General features: G+C 36.8%; 1 protein-coding gene and 1 pseudogene across 3 annotated transcripts in view; both read right to left on the bottom strand.

Moving 5' to 3' along the window:
* LOC145204665 (ER degradation-enhancing alpha-mannosidase-like protein 3) overlaps positions 1–20,707 on the bottom strand; it is a 74,711-nt gene that overhangs the window by 46,557 nt on the left and 7,447 nt on the right. For both annotated transcript variants that reach the window (XM_080077258.1, XM_080077259.1), the window contains exons 4-5: positions 5,531–5,683; positions 1,707–1,860 (exon numbers count right to left, since the gene is read on the bottom strand). In XM_080077258.1, the coding sequence (XP_079933384.1) occupies positions 1,707–1,860; positions 5,531–5,683 (307 nt within the window). The remainder of the gene's footprint in view (positions 1–1,706; positions 1,861–5,530; positions 5,684–20,707) is intronic.
* LOC145204666 (uncharacterized) lies at positions 9,044–20,704 on the bottom strand (annotated as a pseudogene). Its single transcript, XR_013853518.1, has 2 exons — positions 9,678–20,704; positions 9,044–9,596 (listed from the first exon to the last, which is right to left on the bottom strand). The product of XR_013853518.1 is annotated as an uncharacterized LOC145204666 (transcript).

Raw genomic sequence — 20,707 nt, 5'->3', positions numbered from 1 at the left:
TTATATTTATATGATGCACTAAAAATAAAATATTTTTTTTTAATTGTAGCATCTTGTCAGAACTTCAAAAAATACTAGAAAAGTGGATTTCCTACATATTTCTAGAAAGGTGAATTTCCTACATATTTTCCAGGTCGACGGCATAGGTGCAGAGTATGCAATGGCGGAGTGATGCCGCGACTTTGGGTTTGCAAAGCATGGTGGCGGCCACCGTGGATATTTTGGTTTGCTTGTAGCGTATATATATACAAATGTATTTTTATTCCGATGTTTCGACATCCTATACAGGTTGTCTTCATCAGGGTAAATAGCACTGAATGCCACGAGTACAGTGCAAGACAAACAAAGGAAAAAATAATGAACGCAAGCCTGTCACAATGCAACGAAAACACCATGCGATAACAAATGAATTCTTGTTTCCTTTGTTTATCGTCAACTGGACTAGTCACATTCAGTGTAATTTACCCTGATGAAGATGACCTGCAAAAGGCAGTCGAAACTTCAGAATAAAAATACATTTGCCAGAAAAGCTCTATAAACTTGGCAGCAGTAGCTTATTTACAAAGCAACAATCTAACAAACATGTTTTAACTGTTGCTAAACCAATATTAAACAGCAACGTGTTCAAAAAAAATAATACTTCAATTTTTTTTCCAAATTTTGACGAACTTTCCAATGTATGGGAAGTTTGTTGGTCTTTTGAGTTTGAGCTCTTTGTGGATGCACGCATTAGTGACGTTACATTTTTTGTCCGCCACCTTGCATTTTTGATCTTTTGAAACGGTTTTTCATAGAATGATGATCTCTTTTGACACGGTTTTTAATAGAATGCAGTCCTTAGTGATTAACAATAACGTTTCTGGAGTATATGTGTAAAAATTATATAATCTATGTTATGACAAAAAAATCATTCTCAACAGTGTTCTGTTTTACCTGCAAGTTCACTTTCAGTAATGGTAACCATGTGGCAAAAATTTTGCATACTAAATGAGTAACCCACTGCAAACATTTTTGTTAAAATTTTAGCATATACAAAGGACTTGCATTTCTAACCTGAAGAACTGGAAAAACTAAAACTGATTATTTCAGGGTTTAAGGTGTAGAAATGGGTGAATCCAATCAAACGTTTTGCACCAACCAACAGATTGCACCAATCAACAAAGCATAAAACTCCTAGATCATGTACTTTGGTCAGTACCGCTGTTTTAAAAAATTTACGTTTAGGGGGCTGTGGGTGAACTGCTTGGTTGTTCGGGGTCAAACTTCAGGAGGATCAAATAAAAATAAATAAATAACATCTGTGTAAATTTGGATAAATTTGAAGCACCTTTTCTTGACCAAACGCATATAACAAACCAGCGTTAGACAGAAAAAAGAAAATACGGACAAAAACAATGTGTTTCCTTCAGGGAAGGGGACCCACAATAATTGCATGAAATATATCAGTAAATCAGTCTTTACTTTTGTAACTGTACACGTTAATCTACATCAGAATGATTTTGAATGACCTTTTGACAGTTTTTGGCAGTATGCTATTGTACACCTTTGTTTGAAAACAATTCTTTGCCTAAATTATGTGCAACCAAAGTTCCAATGTATGACTGCCACCCTTTACAGTGAGATACAAGTGACTAAAAAACATTACAGCTTTATTCCAGTCAAAACATTGCTTGGTGGCACACATGGTTACAAAAACAAAAACTTACCCTGCTGAATGGAATGCCAGTTGTTGTGTTAAACGCAGGAAGAAGCTTATTACCAAGATTTGTTGCTAATTTTAACAAAGAATTGTTGTACCACATCATCCGTCCATGTTCTTCTTGCAATTCCAATGCAACGCTGTGTCCACCCAGTAGACCACTGCGCAAAACAAATTCGTAAAAGTGAGTTGTTGATTCAGATAAGCTTGAATCAACAACTCACTTTACAAATATCTGAAATAACAAATATCTGTTTTGCCACTACATGTGGTAAGACTACGTTGAAGCTGGCCATTTATGAACTCTACACAATGCAATTTTAGGCACTTGGTACTGTTGCAAATCACCTAGTGTCGTACCTCACTTTTTTTGGTAATAAGCTATATCACTAAATAATTTATCTGCCATGGCATGGATACATGCGCACACACACACATGCAGAAACATGTAGAAAAATGCGATCTCAACACAATAGCAAAAAGTATTGCGAAAGTTGCTTTTATTTTTATAGTGGAAACTGGAATTCGGTATCGAACGTTGGTATCAAAAACTGCGACAAAATATTTCGATACCTAGTACTGGGTACTCGTCCCATCACTAGTGTTGGTATACATCAGCAACTGATGCAGACAAAACTCTGATAATTAAATCATTTTAAATCGAATCGGTAACTTTATTAATACTATTATTTTCAGTGTGACAGTTTTAAAATTCCAAAGGGAAAACTGGAAGGGAGGCTTGTCACATACTACAATTGCACATACACTATGGCCTATTTCGAAACAATAATAGAGTAGCCAGTGTTTTTGTAACTTTGTTTGTTTCTGCAAGCAGAAACTCATGGGTCCCAACACATGCAAAGATGTAAATAATGCAAGTTCTGAAAAAAATATATCAGTGTGAGCTTTAAGTTGAAAAGCAATCAATATTCTGCTACAATTACCATGGTATATGAGGTACAAACTATACAAATCTGATCCAATTTAGTGTGGTTAATTGTTGGACTAAAGGGTAAAACTTAACACCTAAAACTGGAATATTCTACCAACTGTCTGCATTTCCTCCAATTTTAAAATTGTTTACCAACTGTACCCATTTTATGTGGTTAATGGGGTAAATGGTGTGCCTACAAAGTAAAACATATCAATTGACACCTCAGAGTTCTATAAAGTGACCAAATTTCATTCACATATTGTTTATAAAGTTTACCCATTTTAGGGGGCTAGCGGGGTAAATAGCAGTGCAACAGGGTGAAACACAGCAATCAACACCTATAAATGGTGAATTTAACAAACTGTCTAAATTTCAGCTAATTCAGACATTGTTTGAAAAAATTCTTCATTTTAGGGGGCTATGAAGGTAAATATTGGGGCTACAGGGTAAAATATAACAATCAACACCTTTAAATGACAAACTCTACAAGCCATCCAGATTTCATTCAATTTAGACATTGTTAAAAAATCATTTCTTGGGGGCTAAAATACAACACATTAGGGCTTATATTTTGGACCATATGGACCGGTACCTAAAAACGAATATTTCAGGGTTAATGGGTTTTAATGCAAAATACTTTACAATGCACCAACCACTGGATCATGTACTGGCGTAAATGGAGAAATTTTAAAAATTCACATTTTGGGGTCTATGAGTGAACCGCTGGGTCATTCAGGGTCAAACTTCAGAAGGATCAAATTTGGATAAATGCCTAAGATTTGAGAAAATTGGAAGTTGTTTGAATCACTCTTTCTTGACCAAATTGGTGGGGGAAAAACAGCGGTAGACAGAAAAAAAGAATACAGATAAAAACAATATGTGTGCCATAACAAGCTACATTGAGTGAAAGGCATTGTTTTTGACCTATATGCAAATAGCAATACATGTTCATTGACTAGCAGTAACCTCTCACAGTGTGCATTAATAAAACTCACAAGATCATTTGAAGACATTTTAACAGGGTTGGGTAAAACACAGTTCACTCTGTATGTTCTACAAAGGGGCGTGCAACTTATTATTGTAGTGGGCCACAACTTACAGTTAAAATGGGGACAAGCAATACATAACTTTTTCTGAACTGTATATTTAATGGGAAAAAGTACTTCAAAATCATTCGTCACCCCTTGTATAAAACAACTAGCTAAGCAGTATTGCTTCTGTGCATACTCTTGTCTAAAGCAATATTAAAAGCAAAGCATTTTCTTTTCCTGTACTTCAGGGAATCTTTGTTACTTTAAGACAGATCATCTGTTCGTAAAGCCACTGTAAAATGACAAAGACTTGTTTTCTCCACCAAATGTTTCTTATCCAGAGACACATTTTTAATGAATATCTAAACAATTCCTAATGAATTCATCATCACCCGAGGCTTTCCTTGTGGCAAGTTGGGTGTCTCTCTTGTAACCACAAAACACCTGTTTCTGTTTGCTGAAGGACTTTTTAACTGCTGCATTTTGTTAGTCCGTAATTGACCCACAATACTATCATATGCAGCCGAATGTTCTGTTCAATACCGCATTTACTCGATTGTAAGCCGCAGGTCGGGGGCGGCTTATATTTTAATTTTATACCGAAATTATTTCTACACTCCAACATTTTAAATTTTTTGGGGTTCAAAACATGTATGAGTGTACAGATTATACGTCAATGTACGTTCTGTTAGGTACAGTTATCAACGTAATTAACAGACATGGGCAAATAGTTATACCATATAACAGTGGTTCTCAAACTTTTTTGACCGCGACCCAAATCTGAGTTTTATGAACATCTCACGACCCAAGCCTCAAACATCAAAAAGTGTATTAACGAGACGGACTGCAATTTCGAGGCCACGTGGTCGCCGCATACCAGTCTGCCCATGTCAAAATGGCTGCAGACTTAACGAGGTCGATTCGTTCGACAACACTGCTTAACACAACACACATTGTGGCTTTGCAGTAGTGATGCACCGAACCCGCCTAAAAAGGTTCGGGCCGAAACCGAATATTTGGCCACAAGGCCGAATAATTTCGGCCGAATCAGGTCGAACCTAAAATCCCCGTTTATGTGGATGTTTTCAACTGAACCTTGAGTCGTTGATACGAGTGAAGTGAATTATGACAAATAAAAATCACTTTCACAATGCGGAAGCGCTACTAAAAATGTAATATTTTGCAGACAATGACATTGCGCAACTTAAAGGCGTTTAGTCCTTGAGAATCTGTTCCCGTTTTTTTAAGCAACGATTTTAATTACCTGATAGTTACCCTTATCGTGCAGCTGAAGTTTTGCTGAGTAAGCTAGATAGCAGCAGCGAAACCAGGAAACTACAAAGCTATCGCGAAAATTATTTGTTATTTCTGTCAATTGGACTTAGTGGCTCTTTGACGTGTGAATTACGTATTCAGTCTCGTCCGATCTAGCGTGTTTGTGTGGGAAATTTTCCAAACAGATTTAATGACATCATTAGGGAAATTCCCAAAATACAATGTTGGACTCCCTCCTTTCAAAATTTCTGGGTACGCCCCTGATCCAAATCCATCAAACACTTGATGGCAAAATGAGTCAGAGAAACTTTGGAAAGAAAAAAAACATGACAAAACAAATAGATTAAAATCAATATGTGTGACTGGGGGGACCCATAGTCATAGAGTACTTTAAAATCTGCATTAGAGTACTTTAACATTTTTCTAGATGTATACACCTATATAGCCCATATCGACTCATAGTTTATTTCATGTCAACTGTGAAAGCAACACTGTGACAAAATCCTCCATAATGTGGTTTTGCAATATGTTTTTCCAACTTTAGTGTTCAGATAATTTAGTGTAAAATGTTATCAAAATGACAAATCTTACCCCAACATTCTTATTATTGTTTCAAAAACAGAAACCATCACATCTGTTTGAAATGTAACAGTTTTTTCAACTTTTTTTACAGCATCCTCAAATTCATCATACAGTCCCAACACACCAAGAGTGTCCAAGGTGTCCACAAGTGTGAGAGAAAAACTAGAAGAAAAAACTAAACGTTAGGAAATGCAGCAAAACTGGCCTATTCGCAGATGATAAACCTAGTAATTACTTCCATTGCGTCTTGTTTCAATGAATCTTTTAATGGGACACAACTTACAGTTAAAATGATGCTGTGGGCCAGACAAAACATTTTATATTTTTTTCTTGACGTCTAACAAAATTTGTTTAAGTTCAGCAGATTTGGACATAAAATGCAATTTGAAACTGCGGTTAAAGCAAACAACAACTGTTATGTAAAAAACTTACCAACAAGCGATATAGCCTTTTTACAGAACCCTGATGGTTTTATTAGTAATTGAAAAAAATGTCTAAAAACTGTGATTTAGGTGACCTTGCTGGCTCACTAATGCCAAAAAAACAAATATAATTGCCATTTTAATCACTTAAAAGTGTCATGAACTTGCTAGGAAGATGAACTTGCTAGGCCAGTTTGCTAGGAAGATGTAACCGTTAATACAGCTCACAAAGGACAATGTGTTTTTGTTTCAAGGACATCGGAAGAAACCACTACACCAAATGTTGTAATGCAACTAATCAACTGCAGGTACACATCTAGACAGATCAAGTGCAATTTGTAACAACTACCAGTTAACCGATAGATTGGGTAAATCAAATTTTGTGCTCTCACATATTTGTCAAATTTTATTTTTTGTCAAATTTTACGATGTTTTGTACGATACCACTACTGACATACCAAACTAGAAGGGTGGCTTAGCACATATTGCCATTGCATATACACTATAACCTATTTTGAAACATTAATATATTTCCTACACTTATTTTATATTGGGTCCCATATCATCCATTGTCTTTTATAATCTTGGTTGATTCTGCAAGCAGAAACTCATGGGTCACTGTGCATAAATCAATATGCTATATGGAGTACAAACTATTTAAATCCATTCCATTCATACATTTTAAAGGTTTTTATATTTTACGGTCTATCGGAGAAAAAAGTGTTAAATAGTGAGAAAGTAGGCTAAGACACAACAATCAGGTCCTATTAATGACGAATTGCACATGACTGTAGGGGGCTAGTGGAGTAAATGATAGAGCTACAGGGTTGAACACAACAATCAAAACCTATAAATGGCACACTCTAAAAGCTGTCTAAATTTCTTTCAATTCTGACATTGTTCAAAAAATGATCCATTTTGGGAGGCTTGTGGGGTAAATGTTGGGGCGACAGGGTTAAACATAACAAACAACAACTATAAGTAGCACACTCTATAAGCTGTCCAAATTTCATCTAATTCCGACACCGTTTAAAAAACTCACCCATTTTAGGGGTTAGTGGGGTAACTGATAGGGTTCAAAACCTAAAAGTATAAAATATGAAACATAATGACCTAATCAACAGTCATGTAAAATTTTATCCAATTTGGACAATGTTTAAAATTCTGACCACTAGAGGCGTTATTAGCAACATTCCTCAACGCTTCTGACGTCATAAGGCTGTTAATACCCCACCAGCTGGCATGTGCAAAACCGTCCACCAAGTAATGCACAAACACAAGTACTATATTTTCTGTTGCCTTTATTATACTATTACACCACAGAAATCTTTCGTTTGTGGTGCGCAGCAACATACAAAAACATTTTACACTTTTGGGTCTAGCGGGGTAAATACTGGGGCTATCAAGTTAAACAAAGCAGATGGCACATCTACATAACTGTAAAAAACACAAAAAAGTGTGAAATCAAGATGCAAATGCCCTTCAGGGAAGGGAGCCCATAATGACAAATTATACCAGCAGTCTAAATGTCAGTCAATTCCGACACTGTTCAAAAAATTCACCCACTTTAGGGAGCTAGTGGGGTAACTGATAGGTTTTACACCCAAATGTATAAAATATAGAACCACAATGAACCAATGGACAGTCCTGTAAAATTTTGTCCAAATCGGCCAATGTCTAAAATTTTGACCACTAGGAGGTGTTTTGAGCAACAACCCAGTAATGCTTCTGACGTCATGAGGCTGTTTACACCTCTCTAACTGTCGACTGCAAAAACATCCACCAAACTCACAAACAACATATGTCTAGTTGCATTTTTACACCACACAAATCTAACGTTTGTGGTGCGCACTAACAACATTTTACATTTTGGGGGCTAGCGGGGTAAATACTCGGGTATTTAAGACAAACGAAGTAGATGTCACATCTACATAACTATATCTACCATCTATGAAAGTTTCATCCAAATCCATCAAATATTTCATGACAAAAGAGGGTGGACAAACTTTCAGGCAAGAAAAAAAAAGAAACAAATCGAGTCAAATCAAGATATAATATCCACGTTGGTCGCCACCATGATTGACAAAGCCACCCCGCCACCGCCTACTCGGCGCCTATGGTTGTGGGGATTTTAGAACAAGTCAACACCAAGTAATAGAGATAGACCAATATGGTTTTTTAGAGCCGATACTGGTAACCGATCATCGGTAGTCAAGAAGGCCGATAACCGCTAGTTTGGGCCGATATTTTATGTACATTTTAGGGAAAAAATTTAGTCTCAGGAACAATCAAATATCTCACTTAACCTTGGCTGTATGCCTTGAAGCACATGTTTATTGGACAATAACTAAAAGTTTTTTCAATGAAAACAAAAATGAAACGAATATGGTAACAGGTAACCCAAAGTCAGCAACAAAGTGTCATTAATTAGTATTCCCAATTAAGCAAGGGCAAATTATGGTGCAAAATGCACAATTGCTCAGCGCGCTGTCCTGTGAGACGGTTTCTTTTACTTTCATATATCTGATACTTCATTTCCATGGCCATAAAACATGGCCATTTCGCATAGTCGGACAAACGTGAATGGCCCAAAAGCGCATGCGTTTCCATGTCCGGAAGTTTGTTCAAGTGTGACGAGTAGCGGGAAAGATTGACGGTTTCAAGTGGTTTTCATTTTATGTGCAAAACTGATCATTTCACCAAAGTTTAGAAACATTTTTTGTCAGTTGCTGGAATTCGCTGCCAACAGTGTGTGGAAGTACTTGATGAATAAGATGTGTTAACAAAAGGAAACAGGGAAATTGTTGGATATTAAAAAGGTAATCAAATTGACAAGTGTTTGTTTTATTTTTATACACACTGTGTTCTTAATCATACTTGGTGCTTACAGGTTAAGAGGCAAACAGGGGAGAACCTTGGTGAAGCTTACTATTGCATGTAGTGTTCTTTACAATCCCTGGAAATTAATTCACCTGTCCCACTTCACGCATTCCTCAGAGAGAGGAGGGTTTACCTGTTTACAGCTTCATTTGACATGTCATTGAACTATATCTCTTATATACACACCTTGCTTGTGTATTTACACAAAATACAATAAATATGTTGAAAACAACTTTTATTAACTGATGAGAAGCAAAATATTCAATAAAATTCAACAGGTTTAGTGAGGTTTATCATGCTTTACTACATATTGTATACCAGAAAATAAAATGAATCATACAAATGTATATGTACATAATACTTAGTGAGGGCAATTGTTTACTGTTTCAAATTTAGCAATGCATCTTAATACTTATTGTTTTTTTAGTTTAATTAAATTATCCATTGTGTACAAGTCCATTGTGCACCAGTTATGTTGGTCACATTTATAAATTTAGTGCATGAATAAGTACAAAATTGTTTACATACAACATCCTCATAAAGTATGTTTTGTTCCATAAAGCAGTGAAACTTAGCAGAGTTTGAATTGATGTAGGTCTTATGATTCTCTTGTATTTGGGTTTCCAAAACATCTAAAGATGAATGTGTTTCTCTTGTAAGAGCCTGATTTGTTTGTAGTTGTAAAGTAGATTAGTTGTTGAAACAGAGGCCAAAGGTTTTGAAGTTTCTTGTAATTACCTCTTGCACAAAATGCCTCAAAATGCTAGCAGTTCCTACACACAGAACAAATATTAAAATCATGCTTGGTTGCATCAGGAATGCAATATTATTGAAAAAGATATTTGTAAATTTACCTTGGTCATCTCCTCAGTGCATCTTTTTTAACAGTTTAGGTCTTGGTGAGTTTTTCTTGATAGAACTTAGCAATGAAATATGTCTCAACTAATATGATGTGTAACCAGTCAAGAGTTCAATCCATTGCTCAGAACCCAAATCCACGGGGGTCAAAAATTCAATAAGCTGCTTGATATAATCCATTTCGTTACCATAATGATGAAAAACATTTGCAGATAACTTAAACTTAACAGTCGTTTCATTTTTGCACTGGTAACAAAACACCTGAACCTGTGCGAATGGCCATGTAAAGACGGCCATAAGCCGTATGTCCACCCCCGCGGGAAGGATATACGAAAACCACTTATGGCCATGTATTTGCGTCATTTCCAAATATGGTCACTCGGCCATAAAAGACGGACATAAAGTGGCCATGGAAACGAAGTATGAGAGACTTCGCTAAAGACTCGCTCACTTGGGACTGATGATGGTGGTATGCAAAGAAATTTTCTTGCTTGGTTGGCAAGAAGCTTTATTTTTTATTTTGTTTCCACCACTACAGTGGGTCCCCTACGCGTCTGTCAATCACAGGCTCTTTAAGATATAGATGTAATTCATCATAAATGCTACTACTGGTCAGCAAGTCACCTGTGTGAGGTGTAAGTAGGGAACTAAACATTGCATCCAACCCTGCTGGATGTATTTTTCATTCGGCACCTTTTGTTGCTCATGTTTCCCTCGGTTTCATTTGCTTCCTGCTCTGTCATACTGGCTTCAGTGGCAGCTGGCTCTTGCGTGGTATGCTGTGTGACCTCTTTCTTTTTCAACCATTCAATGGCCTTATTCAATGTGGTAGCACAAGAGAATGCATGGCTCTTATACCTTGGATCTAAGAGACAAGCCAACACCACAGCTTTTGTGTCTTCTACTTTAAAGAAGCGTTTGCTGATGCTCTCCTTCATGACTTGCCTAATTGTTCCAATGCCTTTTGTGGAGGGGCCCTCATCATCACAAAGAAGCATCTTCAGCACAGTCAGACAAGGAATTATACAGGAAGCTGATGAGTTGCTGTGGCTTACATAAAGTGTAACTTCTTCTATTGGAATAAGAGTATCAATTAAATTGGCTACAAGGTCCCACTGATAAGCAGTTGGACAAACAATGTATTTGCATATTTGCCACTCATCAAGCATATTCAGGAAAGTTACATTCAGATATTCCCCCGGTATGAGACCAATGCATTGCTTTTGTAGTTAGGATTACTTGCTTTCTAGTCCATGTAGCACAGTGGTTCTTAACCAGGGGGGCACGCTGCCCTAGGGGGGCACCAGACATTTCCAAGGGGGGCGTGAGCCAAAAGTGAAATAAACAAATTTATTTACCTTTGGCCTCGCCTCCACATAAAATTAATTTTGCAAGTGTAGTGTATTGCTTGCGAGCACAAATGTTTTTCAAAAAAGAAACGAATGTTATGATGCAATACGTTATGGCGTAACACCATTTTTGAATAATGACATACGTGGTCCTGTGACGCAGCCTTTCCCAAACTGGCACTCACAAGGCGAATGTGACAAGACAGCTGAGGGTTCCTTACCACGATCTTGTTTGTATTCAGTAGGGATGTTCAAAGTAGAATAACGAATCCTTTGCAAATCCATTTTTGCCGTTTATATCGGGTAATTGGAACCGATATAAATGTGTGCTCTCATCGTTGGCAAAAATGTAAACACATGTGTTACACTTTTACGTCGACGCCCGGTCATTGTACCGGTTGCAAAGACGTCAAGTGCATCATCGCATTTAAATCAGTGAGCGCCATACAAGTTATAACGATTTACGCATCTGATCACGTGTTTATGCTTATGCTATTAAATGACATACCGTCGACTTTTTGCAAAGTCTTACCAGCATCTAATTGTTTCCAACTTTTTTTCCGACACAACAAAAATTTAACGGTCATGGGGTTAGGCAGTGATTGGAAGCATGGGATTGTCTGTTAATATCGCAAAAACAGTGATTGAATCACAAAACATATGACGTTTGCATCATTTTTTAACCCCATACAAACATAAGAATGCAGTTAGTACACGCCGCAAAGTTCACATTTTGTGTTGCAAAATCGCTGGTAGTTTAATTGGAATTCAAAATCATTCAATGTTTTAACTTTGCTAGGGTGCCTGTTTTTGCAGTTGTTTTAGGTTAACAAACGTTATATATTAGTACACTAGGGAGTCTATGTCAGTCCTCTCCCATCAACAAATCAAATTACCACAGCATGCTTACAACATAGTTACTTCTACTGAAGGCAATAATAATCACTAAACAAAATTGTAAAAGTTATTTTTTAACCTTATGCTAATTTTTCTCGCTTAGTGGCTTTTGGGTCATTTAGTTTCAATGCAGTTGTGCAAAGTTTTTTTAGTGTTTTTCTTTGTTTTGTTTTTTTTTTACATTATACAGTACATGAAAAATATGTTTTATAATGTATTAAACTGGACTACTTTAGTTGTTGTCAAGATTAATGATTGCTCAGTGAAAAATAATATAAGAATTGGATTCGATATTCTAGATTCGCATCAATTATTCTAGAATACCCAATTATTCTACTTTGAACATCCCTAGTATTCAGATTGTGCCGCTGTTTAATTGTGAAATTATGAAAAATATAAAAGTGTCTCATACCACTAATGCTTGTTTATTCTACCACAAAGAACTGAAAAAAGGCAATTGTTTGCACACAATTACTATTCTTTGCTTTTGTCTGTGGCGTAACAAACTGCTTTTGGAGGATACTTATGCCTTCTAATCCTGTTAGACCAGGTAAAATTATTACTAAAATGTATTATGTATGTTTGCAAAATCTTTAACACGCCCGGGCCGTAATTAGGTGATCCTTGGTTTACAACATAGGCAACGGAAACTTCTGGTAGTTCCATTGCTGCATGTGTTAAGTCGTTTTTGCCTGTTTCAGGGGGGGGGGGGGGCATGAAGTGCCCGACAAACACCTTAGGGGGGGCGTGGACAAAAAAAGGTTAAGAACCGCTGATGTAGCATCAATGAAATGGCATGTTAGACTCATTAGAGATTCTGTCACACCAGACCAGCAGTCTGTGGTGAGAGTGAGTAGCCAGCATTTTCTGGTTGAATCATACCTTTGATCTTATCCACAACCTTTAGATAAACCTTTTGCAGCTTCTCAGTTCGGTAGTACTTGTCACTTTTTAGTTCATATCTCGGCTCTGCTACAGCCATAAGGCGTTTAAAGCCAACATCTGACACCACTGTGAATGGTTGATTATCAGTAGCTATCATCTCCATAACCAGTTTAATATATAACTCTCGCAACATTTCTATGCAATACCGAGATTGCACCATCTCGAGCATCATCTAGTTTTAAGGCATTGCGTCATGGAAATGTTCTGTTTACATAATATGTGGCCGCTACCGTAGGGTTGCCATACGTCAGGATTTTCCCTGACATGTCAGGGAACTTAGTGTTTCAACCTGTGTCAGGGAGAAATGCAAAAATGTACTTAAAAGTCAGGAAATTAAGAAAAACATATATAGTTACTATGAAATTAATGTACTAACGGAGAAAGTTTCTAGTAGTTAGCTACAACCGCGTCTATACAATAAACATAAAGAGGTAAACTGGCGGCACGCAAGTTAACGTACATGATTACTGTTTCGGTTTGCAGTGTGCGTGCACGCGTAACAATACTTGTTTGTTACTACTTGTCTGACAATACGCGTTAAATACAGAAACGAAATCCGGGTCTGAAGAAAACAGCATTTAATGCTACGGGGGAAATTTCATTTGCTTTAACTCTGTACCTAATATGCAAGGAACTAACTATCAACGAAAAGTCGAATGTCGTGAGACATAAAAGGTTTTTACAGTGACATTTTATTTCAAATTAAAAAAAGTCTTTGTGGCTCCCGTTGTTTGTTTTTTTCTGTGTGAAATTGGCCCGAATGGTTTTTAGAGTGGTAAAGGTTGGCGACCCCTGATATATGTGCTTATTGTTTCAAGGATGGTAAGAGTAGTGAGCTTAGCCTAATAAACTTAATCAAACGGAAGCCTACACAGAAAGTTAATTGACAAGGATCAGAGTACCGTATCTAACGTTTTCTCGTGTCGCCGTCCGTGTGACTTCCGAATATTCTAAATTCATTCCGGAATAGAAGTGTTTGGATCGCAAAAATGGTTAACGCAGCGGTTCTCAAACTGGGGTCCGCTGTCCTTTAGCCATGGCATTTTGACGGAACCGCGAAAAAGTGGAAGTAATTCTATATTCTTATTTGGCGTCAGTTTGTGCAACTGAATAAGTTTAAAACAAAGTGAAAGTGAGAATCGAACGTCTCCATTTCTAAACAATAGGCTTTATTGCATAACAACCAACAAAAATGCAATTGTTCGCACACAATTAATGCTTTTGTCTTGTCTGTGATGTCAGATTTGGATCATTTTTATGCGCAATTTTGCATAACTAGCTAAAATCCTGCAATCAACTTTCGTTTTTCTGAAATACACATTCAGGCTTACGGACCGCGAGCCCTCGAAATAATGGCAAAGGGACTGTTTAGAAAGAACAACGAAAATGTTTGAGAAAAACTGGGTTAACGCAACCGAGATAAATTTTGTCAGGGATTGTGTATCATAGAATATGGTAAAAAATGCTGAACACTCGCTTCATTATAATCTCTTCATTATAATCTCTTCATTAATAGAATATGGTAACCCTACGCTACAGGCCACACAATTTTGGTTTACATCCTTGGACCAAGCTCTGCTAATGAACTGTGTTCGCTTGAGCATGAACTTAACAATACTGCAGGACAGAGTAAGTACAAAATAATGGTGTCGATGTAATGATTGTGCGACAAAATGTTCGACAACTGCAAAGAAAGTTAGTCTTGTATGTTTTAATACATGCTGTACATAAAATAGAAAAATCAGCTTTAATGTTAGGGGTCATTGTTAATGAGCACTAGGTCGCTTGCCGTCGCGCATTACGCAAACGTAAATTTGTACAAAACAGACACGTGCTTCACTTTTGCGGTGAAACCAATTGGCGGCCAGACTGAGACGATCAGACGAAGGAACATGGCTGAGTCTACTAAACCCCCAACAAGTATCGGCCAACTGATTAAAAAAAGGCCAACACCGATAATCGGCGAAACCCCGAATATCGGCGCCGATAATAGGTCCATCTCTACCAAGTAATGAACAAATCTCCAAAACATAGCAGCAACAGGCTAATTATTAAGTCAGCTTTTTACGATTTTTACACTTTTGCTTGCTAAATTTTCTGTGCCTATAGTGTAGGAACAATATAATCACTTGACCATGCAATTATTAGTTATTTTTTTAGTTTCTGTGTTCAATTAAAAAAATGCTATGTGTGAGGTATACAAAGCTGCTGAAAAATTGTAAAGGAGTGCAATAAAAAAAAGGTTAAAGAGAATGGTTTTAGATATTTGGCTTACAATTGTTCCAAAAGAAGTTTTGTGGATACAAATTATGACGTAAAGAAGGCTTTTCATCTTCTGCAGTTACATCTATGTTAAAATTATACATCAATCTGAAAGTAAACTAGAAGAGTGGCTTTCTGATATATTCTATACGATATTTACCAATCTACTATACACATCATTTGATCTACACATATGATTGTTTTTGTAAACAAAAACTAATGGGTCCCCACACGCGTGTTTGTGCGGATTTACAGTAAACAAATGTTGCGGTGATTTTTAGATTCTTTAGGACAAATTTTCAGATAGCATTAACTCAACAATAAAAAAAATTTGTTCGCATTCTTTTTGCACTATTATTGTCATATAATAACAAAAACGTAACAAATACTTTAATTTAATCTCTTGCTTGGACCCAGATATTGTCGTCCAAGGTCGGGTTTTAAACACATTTTTTTCTAGAAAGCTGTAGTAGTTGTGTTACAGACACATTAAATTAAAGTGTATACATAACAAATTGTTTTTCATTTAACTTTGTTTCGCAAAACGAGTACCATTGACCTGTAGTAACCTCTCAGGGTGCACACGCCAAACGACTGTTTGACCTTTTGACATCGTTTTCAATAGCACGCCATCCTTAGTGTTTAACAATACCGTTTAGCCTAATTTATGCATGCCTTGAGTATTGATTCCTAAATTGATTGTCAAACAAAAATGCTACGTTATGACGAAAGAAAGTTCTGAACTTTTTCAGTAATAGCTACTAGTTGAGCTTAAGTAACCCGTGGTCATGCGGCGGCCAACCTGCCAACAATCATTCAAAAAACTTTTATCTTGCAAAAAAGTCAAGTTTATATTTTCATCTTTATTTTGATTAACAAAGTTTTGCTTGACATATACGAAACCGAAGCATGCTTATCAGGTTTAAATCACGTCATAGGTGTGAAACATTTGCCAAAACTGAAAATGTGAGTGATAACTTAACAAAACGAAATAGCATTGCTGTGCAAAAACAGCTGATTTCTAATCACCGAAACAACGTCTCGTAAAACGTCTGTCCGACGTCAAGCTGAGCCCTTCTGCTATCGTAAACCAGTGAGTTACTCTCTTGGCACTTCTGCCCACAGTGTCTTTCTTGACCAAATGAGCGTTAGACACATTTACGTTTCAGGGGCCTGTGGGTGAACCGCTGGGTCATTCGGGGTCAAACTTCTGGAGGATCAAGTTCAGATTAATAACTAGAAAGGTGGCTTTCTGATATACTTCCATTTTATATAATCTATACGATATTTACCAATTTACTATACACATCATTTGATGTACATATATCATTGTTTTTGCAAGCAAAAACGAATGGGTCCCCACACGCGCGTTTGTGCGGGTTTAACGTCCTGGTTATTTTTAGATTCTTAAGAAAAAACTTAACCAACTTTAGCAATAACCCAGCTTTAAAAGTTTTGTCCGTATTCTTTTTGCATCATTATTGTCATATAATTACAAAAAAAAACAGTAAATAAGAACGGGAAAATTCTTTTGATTTAATCTCATGCTTTGACCTTGATATTGTCGTTCAAGGTCAGTTTTTAAACACAATTTTCCACAACTGAAAATGTGCTTAATACTTAATAAAACGACATAGCATAGCTGCGCAAAAACAGCTGATTTCTAATCACCGACACGACTGTCTTGTAAAACGTCCGTCCGGACATATCACTCAGAGATGCTGTAAAAAAAATACATTTTGGGGGCCTGCGGGTGAACCGCTGGGTCCTTCGGGCTCAAACTTCAGGATGATCAACTTTGGATTAATAACTAACATTTGTCCAAATTTGAATAATTTTAAAGCACTCCTTCTTGACCAAACGCGTATAACAAACCAGCGTTAGACAGAAAAAATAAAAAATAAAAGAAGAAAAACAAATACGGACAAAAACAATATGTGTCCCCTTCATAGAAATTTGAAGCACTTTTTCTTTACCACACGAGCAATAAAAACCAGTGTTACAAATTTTACGTTTCGAGGGCCTGTGGGTGAACCGCTGGGTAATTCGGGGTCAAACTTCTGGAGGATCAAGCTTGGATTAATAACTATTATAACTAACATATGTCCAAATTTGAATCATTTTAAAGCTCTCTTTCTTGACCAAACTCGTATAACAAACCAGCGTTAGACAGAAAAAATAAAAAATAAAAGAAAAAAAATACGGACAAAAACAATATGTGTCCCCTTCATAGAAGGGGACCCATAACTAACATATGTCCAAATTTGAATAAATTTGAAGCACTCTTTCTTTACCAAACAAGCCCTGCAGGAAAGGGGACCCATAATGATAACACCATAGCGCAGTGGTTTCACTAAATTTGAAGCACTCTTTCTTTACCACATGAGCAATAAAAACAAGTGTTAAAAATTTGACGTTTCGAGGGCCTGTGGGTGAACCGCTGGGTAATTCGGGGTCAAACTTCTGGAGGATCAAGCTTGGATTAATAACTAACACATGTCCAAATTTGAATAAATTTGAAGCACTCTTTCTTTACCAAACAAGCCCTGCAGGGAAGGGGACCCATAATGATAACACCATAGCGCAGTGGTTCTTAACCTGTGGGTAATTACCCCCAAAGGGGTAATTTGGCATTTTAAAAGGGGTAACATAGATTTTCTGTTATAGTTATCATTAGATTCTTGGTTATCATTATTGCAACCAGCAAACATTTTGTAATGAGGGTAAAATGTATTCAAAATAATTCAATAAAAATTCAATCTTAATACATTTATCGGCGTCCTGCCACATTTTCAAAATAAAAAAGAAGTAACTTCGATGGCAAACGTTTCTAATAAGGGGTAATTGATATCCATCAAAACATTTTGTGGGTAACAACAGAAAAAAGGTTAAGAACCACTGCCATAGCGTAAAGATTTAAAAAATGCCGGGGGTACAACAGCCCTGATACCTATACCATGTACAGCAGGGGTGTCAAACTTGTGGGGTGCGGGGGCCACATTGCAGTTTGGAAATTATACAGCATTGCAGATCCTTATTTCACCAACAGTCGCCAATTACCTGCTGGATTTTGTTTTAAAATTACAGATGTAAAGAAATAGGTTTATATCGTATATATATATATGCCATCTATTGACGCCCCAAAAGCCCAGATTAATTTCTAACTTGGTGCACAGATATAGCCGCACATTGTAAAGATCACTTTTAACTGATTGTTACATCATAAGCTATATGGTGATGCTTTTGGTACCTGTTTTTCACATTGTTTGCACATAATAGGCCTACAAAAAGTCTGAGGCATATGGCTGCTAGGCTGGTAATACTCTTTTTAGTACCATAAAATCTGTTTAAATACATCACGGCTACCAGTACAAATATTTTAATGAACATGTTCACGGCTGCAGAAATGCAGGTTGTACATTCTTTACTGAAACTTAACGCTTTGGGGAACGGTTTAATTACTATCGTTTCTATTCATAACATATTCTGTAAATGTATGTTTAAATAATAGCCTTCACTTTAAAAAGTAAGATAAATTTATCATATCGTATATACTCGCCGATAGGTCGCGCCACTGTATAGGTCGCACTATTAGTTTTGTGTTAAAAAAGTTTAATTTAGAGTTGACTCGCACATAAGTGGCACTGAAAATCTAGGGATTTAAAAGGCCCTTTCCCTAGCTTTTTTGCATAGATAACTTCATATTTTGTTTTTTTTGTAGGGCTTAATATAATCAAAATATGTTTACATTTTTTTCTCAACAAAGTGGGAAAATCCAACGCACGCTGAGTGGTCGCATGTGCGTGTGCGCTCATGATACTGTCTCGCATTGGTATGTGTGTGCACGAGCGCATGCACCCGTATTCGATAGAACCACAGTGGCAATAGCACATTTCCACTACGATTCGCGTCTATAACGTGCACCCTTAGCACCCTTAATTTTTTGTCGAAAATTAGTTTAAATTTTTGCGTGTTAACTATGTACGGTAATTAAATAAAAATCTGACAAAACACTACAATTGTTCTTGAGTGTTCGTGGGCCGCATTGAAGGGCTTCGTGGGCCGCATGCGAGTTTGACACCCCTGATGTACAGTATCTGTACCCGGACCAAATACCAACACCTTTAATGTGCTTTAGCCTGTAGTTTCTGTCACATTATTTTGCAAACAGTCACTGGACACAATTTCCGTGTGTGGTTAGGGCGTTTGCTGTACGTCTGAGAACATATGCACATACTGAAAGGACAGTTTGCCGAATCAGCAATTTTATCAACAATTTAGTTTTTAAGTAATTTGTTACCACGGGAAATAAACAGTATAATCCAGGGGTTCCCAAACTTTTTTGGTCTGTGGCCCAAATGTCTATTTAATAGCGATTCGTGACTCACCACGTACTGTAAATTTGGACATAAACAAAGAAAATAACTCAAAAACAGGAGAACTCTATGGCCTTTTGAAAATGTCTTGGTGGCCTGGTACTGGGCCATGGCCCACAGTTTGGGAATCACTGGTATAATCAATTCATGTTTTCAATTATAGCCTAAACTTTAGCAACCTTGGATTAAGTTTAGGCCATTGCACTGCTTTGCACATGGACATTAAACCTGGCTTACGAATCAGTAATTCAAACCTACATAAAAACATCTAAACGCACCAAAAAGCATCTCGAATTGTTTAACGTTGGCCCAACGATTTTATTAATTAAAAAAAATCATTATATTTTTTATTGTAAGTTATTGTGCCAAATAAGACTAACATTAGTTTGCAATAAAATGCCTGTTTATACGAAAATGTACAATCAACGACGTTACTACAAATGCATTTGTGTTTAGCTGGAAACAAGTTTTAAAAACTGACATAACTTAAACTAAGATGCAATTTTGACCTTATACAAAGGTTAAGGTCAGGGGTGCACCGCATGTGCAAAGTTAGAGCCCAATCGGACTTCTGTATCGCCCTGTGCAAAAAGTGATTTTCAGCAAAACCTGAGCATTTTTGTCAAAATTTGTAACTTGTCAAGTCTACAACTCACGAACCACTGAACCGAATTTGACGCTCCTTTGCAGGTGATGTTTGCCTCGTTGGCAAAACGCATGTGCAAAGTTAGAGCCCAATCGGACTTCTGTATCGCCCTGTGCTGACATAACTTAAACTAAGATGCAATTTTGACGTTATACAAAGGTCAAGGCCAGGGGTGCACCCCCACACTCTACGCCAGTGAATAATACAATCTTGTGTGACTACAAATTTGCAGACTTTTTTACCGTGGTACACTCTGATTTTTTACCTTGGGTTTTACCGTGGTACACTAAAGGCGGGCAAGCGAAATTGCCCCAGTTAGCTTGTGACATAATACTTTTGAAAAGGTTATAAAAGCTACTGCATAAAATTTAAAAATATAGACCACATTTATTTATATCACAGCACATTATTTTCTTTTTAGTTCCTTTTTGTATCGTGTTGTTTTCAATATTCAGAACTGAAACAATTATTCTAGAATAACTTGACTAAACATCTGACACAAACCAGTGACAAAATCAGGATAAAAACAACATGATATATATCTATAAAAA

Source organism: Phallusia mammillata, chromosome 8 (assembly GCF_965637545.1).
Source record: "Phallusia mammillata chromosome 8, kaPhaMamm4.hap1.1, whole genome shotgun sequence".
NCBI classification, from domain to species: Eukaryota; Metazoa; Chordata; class Ascidiacea; order Phlebobranchia; family Ascidiidae; genus Phallusia; species Phallusia mammillata.
This window is presented reverse-complemented; position numbering and strand designations above follow the sequence as displayed.